Source organism: Merops nubicus, unplaced genomic scaffold, assembly GCF_000691845.1.
Source record: "Merops nubicus isolate BGI_N331 unplaced genomic scaffold, ASM69184v1 scaffold22722, whole genome shotgun sequence".
Taxonomy (NCBI): Eukaryota; Metazoa; Chordata; class Aves; order Coraciiformes; family Meropidae; genus Merops; species Merops nubicus.
In genome coordinates this window covers 19,006-27,104 of record NW_008592090.1, presented here as the reverse complement: position 1 = coordinate 27,104, position 8,099 = coordinate 19,006, and the positions used below count along the sequence as shown (strand labels likewise).

Genomic DNA, 8,099 nt, shown 5'->3' with positions numbered 1-8,099 from the left:
GGTCCGGGGGCCCAGCCGGCGGGAGAGGCTGCGAGCGGCCGTTGGCTCCTTGGCTGTTTTTGCCTCTTCCAGGTGATGTGGAGCAGCCTCTGCAGCCTCTCCCCATGCTGAGGATGAACTCTGGACCAGGCTGGTCCCTCCCAGTTGGTGAATTTGGGGTTTTTCTCTCATTCCAGAGGCTGGAGAGGTGCGTGGGCATCGTCACCTCCCTGACCAGCGGGCTGTCGGAGAGGGAAGCCAACGACGCCCTCAACGCCCACGTAAGTCTCTTCTCCTGCCTCCTCCTGCCTGGGTGTTGGCACCCAAGCTCCCAAGCTCCTGGAGGAGGATTCCCAGAGCTGGGAGTTCACATCCAAGACGTTGCAGCTTCCACTTGGCCTCGTGGTGGTTGGGGAGAGCTCTGAGGGCATCGAGTGCGACCACCCGACGCTGCCAACGTGGCCCCAAGGGCCATGTCTACATGTTTTTTTGGACCCCTTCAGGGATGGGGACCCCACCACCTCCCTGGGCAGCCTGGGCCAACCCTTCCCCACTCTGCCAGGAGAGAAATTCTGCCTCAGATCCAACCTCAGCCTCCCCTGGGGCAACATCAGCCTAATTCCTCTTGTCCTATCCATAGTTATTTGAGAGAAGAGATCAACCCCCACCTCACTCCAAGCTCCTGTCAGGGAGCTGAGAGCCAGAAAATCTCCCCTGAGCCTCCTTTTCTCCAGACTAACCACCCCCAGGTCCCTCAGCCCCTCCCCAGCCACGTTCCCAGACCCCTCCCCAGCTTTGTTGCCCCTCTCCAGGTCTTTCTCCTCCACTCCCAGCCTCTAGTAGCTGACGTGCAGGAGGTTGTCTCTCCACCTTGAGCCTTCCTCGTGTCCTCCTGTGCTCCTGCCTTGCTTGGAGCAGCTTTTTCCAGGCTTCCAAAGAGCCAGCCCTCTGGAAAAAAAAAAAGCAGGTTCAGCTTTTCTAATGGAGGATTTATTTCAAACTCTGCAGAGCCTTCAAATACTTGCCAGCAAGCTGCAGATGTGACCCTATAAGGAAACCTCTCCTGTGACACGTTCACGGGCTCTCAGAGATGTTGGTTGTGGTTTTTGCCTCCCCACAACACCTTGGAGTCAGCCCTGTGGAGTTGCCTTCCCTTCATGGGAATTAAAACCCAGCCCATTTGGATTTCAGGGCTCTGAAACTCAGGAGAACCTTTCCTCTGGGGGTCAACAGGTTGGAGAAGACCCTGAGGCAGGTCCCTGGTTGCAGGACAGGGCTCAGGGACCTGCTGCTCTTCTCCTTGAAGGGGGTTTGTAGCCCCTGAGGAGTGAGAGATCCTGAAGTGGTGCCACTAAAAACCCACCCTGGTGCCACCAAGGTTTCCACCAGGGTGGGGAGAAGTGTTGGGGACACCCTGAGTGTTTCCTCTCTTCCCTTTTCATCCTCCTTGGACTTCTCAGTGGGCTGCTGGCTGCTCTGTTGCCCGTTTGCTGAGCTTGAGAAGCTTTTCCCCCTCTTGCTGCTTCCTCCAACACCCCCCCCCAGCTGCTCACGGGTGGCACTTGGTGTTTTTTTCTCCCTCAGATCTGTAAAGGAACCCCCCAGCATGAAGAGATCTGCCTGGGGCTCTTCACTCTGGTCTTGACAGAACCTGCCCAGGCTCAGAAGGTAAGAAGGTGCCTTCAGCCCTCACTGACCAGCTGAGAAGTTGATCCAGGAGGGGTTTGGCTTTGCCAGGGAGCTGGGGGGGTTGGGAACTGGGCAAGTTTTGGGTCTCCTGGAGGTGTCAGAAGGCTCCTGCCTGGAACCCTCAGTGCTTATTGCAGCAAGGCAGTGACTTTGCTCAGACCATTCCTGGTTTTCCTGCTGCTGCCACCAGGGAAAGGAGCTTGGCTGGGCTCTTCCCCAGCCCTAAAATTAATTGGCTTTTGCTGATTCTTAAAAAAAACTGAGACCCTTCCCCATTTCTCCCTTCTCTTTGGAGGCCTGGAGTGATTTCTCTTGCTGAAAACCAGATTTAGATGCCTACAGAAACAATCACCTCTCTAGAAGAAGAACATGTCCCATTCCTAGGAGAAAATGGCTTTTTTTTTAATTATCCACCTCAATTAATTCTACAGAACACTTTGAATTTTTAAATAACTCCTTTAACAGCTCTGGAGCTGCAATTTTCAACCTGGTGTTGCTCATCTTGCAGCAAGATGATTGTTTTCCATCCTGAACCTCTTGGCTGTGGGTTTGGTGCTTTTTAAAACAAACTGAGGGGGCTCAGTGAGGGGGTTGGGAATGTTTTGGGTAAGGAACCAGACAAGGAGAACCAAGAGAGAACCAAAGTCCTGTTGGAGTGAGGCCAGGGGGGGTCCCCACGTGCTGGAAGCCAAGGTTGAGTGAGTCTGGGATAGAATCATGGAATGGTTGGGGAAAGAACCTTCCAAACTCATCACATCCAACCCCCTGCCCTGAGCAGGGATGTCCCCAACTAGAGCAGGGGGCTCAGAGCCCTCAACCTCCCCTGGGATGGTTCCAGGGATGGTTCCAGCAGTGACCACCTCTCTGGGCAACCTGGGTCAGGGGCTCACCACCCTCAACATCCAAAATTCATCCAAAATTTCTGCCTTCTTTCTCCCTCTTTGAGTTTAAACCATCCCCCCTTGTCCTGTCCCAACAGTTTCTGCTCAAAACTCTGTCCCCAGCTTTCTTCTAAGTATTAAACACCCCCTAGAAGGTCTCCCCAGCTGGAGCCTTCTCCTCTGGGGCTGCCCCAGCCCAACTCTCTCCTGCTGGGCTCCCAGCCGAGGGGTTCCCCCCTCGGGCATTGCTGGGGCTCCTCTATCCCCACTCCAGCGCGTCCCTGTCTCTGCTGTGCTGAGCCCTCCAGAGCTGCCCCAGCTCTGCAGGGGGAATTCTCTGGCTGCCTCCACCCAAGCTGCTGACTGGCACCCAGGATGTCTCTCTGAGCTGGGAGATGTTCTGCTGCTCGTGGCCACCTTAATTAGAGGTGACTGGTCCTCCTGCTCTTTTCCCTTCTCTTCAGAACATGTCTTTTTTTGTTTTTCATAGAGAGTAATTGCATCTGCCAGTCTGCTGGGCTCTGATGTCATCTGGTGCTGCCACCTGCCCTGAACCCAGACAGCAAGGACAGGAAGCCAGGCAGTGATTTTTCTACCAGGCTTTTTGGTTGGGGCAGTTCCCTCTTGTCTTTGCTCCCTGCAGTTGGAGAGGGGTTAGAATCATCACAGGGTTTTGGCTGCAAAGGATCTTCCAGCTCCTGGAGTCCCACCCAGATCCCCCCTGCCCCGTGTCCCTCACCCCACATCTCCATGGCTTGGGAACCCCTCCAGGGGTGGGGACTCCACCACTGCCCTGGGCAGCCTGGCACAGCCCTGGGCAACCCTCCAGGGCAAGGAATTGTTCCTCAGGGGCAACTGAAACCTCCCCTGGGGCAAATTCAGGCTGTTTCCTCTCATTCCATCACTTGGGGACAGAGATCTCACCTCCCCCTGGCTCCAGGCTCCTGTCAGGAGGTGTCAGAGCCAGAAGGTCTCCCCTGAGCCTCCTTTTCTGAAACCTCCCCTGGGGCAACATCAGACTGTTTCTTCTCCTCTCATCCTGTCCCTTGTCCCTTGGGAGCAGAGCCCGACCCCCCCCCTGGCTCCAGGCTCCTGTCAGGAGGTGTCAGAGCCAGAAGGTCTCCCCTGAGCCTCCTTTGCTCCAGGCTCAGCACCCCCAGCTCCCTCAGCTGCTCCTCCCCACACTTGCCCTCTAGACCCTTCCCCAGCAGATTCATTGCCCTTCTCTGGCCAGCCTCCAAGGTCCTTGTAGGGTTAACCCTTGCCTGACTGATAGGACATCTTCCAGGACACTTGAGGGGGCTCTGTAATCATCACTGAGCTCAGCTCATCCTCCTGTGGGTCCAGGGGGGGTCCTGGGTGCTCCAGGCTGCTGTGGAAGTTCTGCTCTGCATCAAGCACACCCCAGGAGGTTTCACCACCCTCCTGGGACCAGTTTTACCCAAAATAACAGGTCTTGTAGCTGCCCGTGGTGGCATCCAGGCGTCTTTGAACACACTCCAGTCCCAGCACCCCAGCAGAAACATCTCCCAGCAGCTCCTTGGGCATCTTTTCTTCTGGGGGTGTCCATCCCTGGGCTCAGTTCATGCTGTGGCCTCGTTGTCCCCCACTTCCATCAGCCCCTAGTCCCCTCTTTGTGCCACCCAGTCCTCTGTTGCCTCACCCTCCTCCTCCTCCTCCTTGTCCTCCTCCTTCCCTTCCCTCTTGGACTCTCCAGCCAGGAGAGCTGAGCTGTGCTTAAACCCCTGAGCAGGTCAGGAAGTGAGGTTGGCAACCCCTCCCTCCTCCCCCTAGCCACCTCCTGCTTTAATTACAGCTAATTAGGGCACGGGGAGCCCTCCCTGCAGCCCAACCCCACGCTCCCCACCGGCTCCTCCACCCGCCCTGGCCTTCTCCTGCTCTCCTCCACTCCTTGCCAGCCTTGTTTTCCTTTTCCCCTCGTTTTCAAGCTCCCATTTATCATCTGTCCCTTCCTGTTAATTAAGAGGAGTGGTGGCTCCGTGCTGACGAGGGCAGGGGGGGGGAGAGGCCAGGGATTGTTTGCAGCCTTGGCTTAGAATGGAGAAATTCAGGTTCTTTCCCTGCCCCTTTCTCCTCTTCAAGCTGCTGAAGGCCCTGGAGGTTTTTCTCCAGCTCTTCTGGGGTCTTGATGGGATGGGGCTTGTGCTCCTCTGAGCAGTTGTAGCTTGGCTCAAGGGTCAGTGACATGGTAGGTGAAGTTCAAGTGGAGGTTTTCTGCAGTGTTTGCTGAGGGGATTGAAGGAAATGTGTGGTAAGTGAGGGGAAGAGCTGCCCAATTTCCCTAGGGAGGAGGATTATGGTGTCCTTCCTCCTGGCATTGAAATACCCAAGTCAATCCCTTCAAGGGTCTCTTCTTGGTGTTTGTTCCAGCCCTTCTTTAGTGCCAGAATTGGCCCCACAAGTTGGGGTCTCATCCATGGCACTGGGGCTGTGTCATCAGATCCCAGAGCTGGGAGAGAGCTCAGAGCTCCTGGAGTCCCCCCAGGTCCCCCCTGCCCTGTGTCCCTCACCCCACATCTCCAGGGCTTGGGAACCCCTCCAGGGGTGGGGACTCCACCACTGCCCTGGGCAGCCTGGCACAGCCCTGGGCAACCCTCCAGGGCAAGAAATTGTTCCTCAGGGGCCACTGAAACCTCCCCTGGGGTGACTTGAGGCTGGTTCCTCTCATTCCATCACTTGAGGACAGAGATCTCACCCCCTCACAAGGCTCCAGGCTCCTGTCAGGAGGTGTCAGAGCCAGAAGGTCTCCCCTGAGCCTCCTTTGCTCCAGGCTCAGCACCCCCAGCTCCCTCAGCTGCTCCTCCCCACACTTGGCCTCTAGACCCTTCCCCAGCAGCTCCGTTGCCCTTCTCTGCCCACCCTCCAGCCCCTCAAGCTCCTGCTGGGAGGGAGGGTCCCAAAATCACCCCCAGGATTTGAGGTTTGCCCCCCCCAGTGCCCAGCCTGGGGGACAATCCCTCTCTGATGCAGCCACGGGAGGTTCTGTCCATTCCTGGCTAGGTGGATGTCTTGGTGGAGATTTTGAGTCTGATTCTTCTTCCTGAGCATTCATTGAGCATTTCCAAAGCAATTAAAGGCTCCAAAGAGTCTGCACCTCCTGGATTCTGGGGTTTCAGTTGGGATTTGGGGTTGTTGCTCTTTTTTTTTTCACCCAGTGCTTTCTGAAGAAGGGAGAGAGAAAAACCTGAGCACGAGGAGTCTGATCAAAGAGATCTTCTGAGGCCTCATTAGCTCTCTAAAAGAGGATGCAGAGACCAGACCCCTGCTCTCTGGAATAGCATGACATTTACTGGCACAAATTAACATTCATGCAGAGCCTCTTAGCTAATTACTTCCTAATCACCCTCCACCCCCCCCTCCCCTGCTGTCCTGAGCAGGGGGGGAGGCAGAGCCAACACCTTTGCTCTGTGGTCAGGGGGTTTGTGGCCTGGCTCCTGGTGGCAGGGGAGGTTTGGAGAAGGTCCATCCTTCCCCTCCTCCCATGGCAGAGCTCTGCCAGATCCCCCATTTTGGGTGGCTGCATTTCTCACCCCAGCCAAGCCAAGGGGCAGGATGGGTTTGAGCTGGACGGGCTCCAAGTTCAGCTCTGGCTGGTCTCAGAAATCTTCTGGGAGCAGGAAAGGGTGGCAGGGGGGTGATTTGTTCCTCCACCCCTGTGAAGCCCTCATGGGATCAAACCAGCAGCACCTCATAGGACTGTTGGGACCAGTCCTGTGGGTACCAGTTGGCACTGGGGAGACTGGAGCAGCGAGAGGCTTCGTGACCTCCACGTGCCTGTTCGTTCCCTCATCCTTCCTGAAGGACCTTTGTCCATCTTCTCTCTCCAGAGCTGGTCTCTCTGGAGCTCTGGCAGGATGCAGGGAAGGCTGGATGAGGGACACCCAACAGTAGTTGTGCTGCAGGGAGAAAATTTTGGCTCCTGGGGCTAAATCCAGCAGATCCAACTCTCAGTTCCTAACACCCCGAGGGATTAAGAGCTCTCCCTGCTTGGCCTTGAGCTGCCAACTGCTGTCACCCCCTAGGAGACCACCTACCTTGATGTTCTTCCCCTGAAACTCATTGATTGGATGAGGTTTGATAAAACCTTCCTGTGTTTTCCATTATGGTTCTTCATCTGAAGGATCTTCCTCCTCTTCCTCTCCCCTGCAGTGCTACCGGGACTTGGCGCTGGTCAGCCGGGACGGCATGAACATCGTGCTCAACAAGATCAACCACATCCTCATGGAGAAGTACTTGAAGCTGCAGGACACCTGTCGAACCCAGGTGAGATCTTCTCCTTAGCATCACCCTTTTCACACCAGCCAGGCCAGAGGAGGAACGGGAAAGGGTTTGAGGGGGTGGATTTGGGGAGCGGGCGACGCCGGGAACGCGGCGGAGCTGAGGGAGAAGGGTCGTGGGGGTTGGCTGTGGTTAAAGCTGCCCTGATGTCTCCTCTGCCCAGCTGGTGTGGCTGCTGAGGGAGCTGGTGAAGAGCGGGGTGCTGGGTGCTGATGGTGTCTGCATGACCTTCATGAAGCAGATTGCAGGTGAGTCGTGGAGTCGTGCCACGGACGGACCGGCACCGACCTCCCCTCACCCAGCTGGTGAGGAAACATCCCTAGGGGGGGATGGAGCTAGGGAGGATGGAGCTGGGGAGGAGCCTTCAAGAGCCTGTTGCTCTTGACAGTCTCCATGAGGCTGAATCAAGAGCCTGGAGGCTCTTGGCAGGTGCTGGAACAGCCAGGAAACGTTTTGGTTCCTGTTGCTGCCGCGTTTCGCCCCGCGCGAGCGCCGGGGTCATCCTCAGGCCTTGCCCTGCCCTTTGAGCTGCCTCCTGACCTCCTCTGGGACTTCTCAGAGACCCCAGGAGCAGCTTCACCCCACGTAAAGCTGCCCGTGGTGGGGGGCAGAGGGGTCCCCTGGGGTGGAAGCAGGCCAGGGTCGGGCCCACGCCTTTCCTGACCCACAGGAACGGAGCCTCTTCCGTGTCCTCCTCCGCTCGGCGCCGGGCGCTGACGTCCACCCCTGGAGGAATTAACACCCCTCTGTAAATCCTGACATGATGTTCTGCCCCTGACGTGATGTTCTGCCCCTCCAGGCTCGTGCCAGGGGGTTGGGAATCGCTGAGGCTGCTCTAAAAGGGGAGGGGAGGAAGATCAGAGAGGGGAGGGGACGAGCCCTGAGCGCCAAGCCAAGCCGCCCTGGGACTGTTGGCCACGGTGTAAACACAGAGCTGCTGAAAACCTGGCTGCTGAAGGAGTTCCTTGTTTCCCCTGGGTCACACCTCCCCGTTCAGGGCCCCTTCTGGTTTGGAAGGCAGCCCCTGGCTCACTTCTCAGCACTTCATTGTTCTGATCCCATTGTTTTCCCTCTCCCGGCGTTCCGGGGCTCCGTGCCCAGAGCCCCACGCTGGGGGGTGGGAGAGCAGCTCAGCACCTGGCTCCCCTGGGGACTCTGGGCCTTCTAGGTGCTGTTTCCCCATTCATAGGATCCCAAATCTCAGCGTGGTGGGGTTGGGAGAGAACTCTGGGGGTCCTCTCACCCACCCCC

General features: G+C 57.0%; 1 protein-coding gene across 1 annotated transcript in view; it reads left to right on the top strand.

Annotated features, from left to right (window-relative positions):
- Positions 1-176: 176 nt before the first annotated feature.
- Positions 177-8,099, top strand: part of INTS3 (integrator complex subunit 3) — a gene marked incomplete at both ends in the record, with an annotated part of 26,593 nt that continues 18,670 nt past the window's right edge. The window contains 5 exons of the mRNA XM_008935056.1: positions 177-260; positions 1,564-1,647; positions 6,720-6,833; positions 7,012-7,096; positions 7,659-7,661. Coding sequence (XP_008933304.1) covers positions 177-260; positions 1,564-1,647; positions 6,720-6,833; positions 7,012-7,096; positions 7,659-7,661 — 370 coding nt within the window. The remainder of the gene's footprint in view (positions 261-1,563; positions 1,648-6,719; positions 6,834-7,011; positions 7,097-7,658; positions 7,662-8,099) is intronic.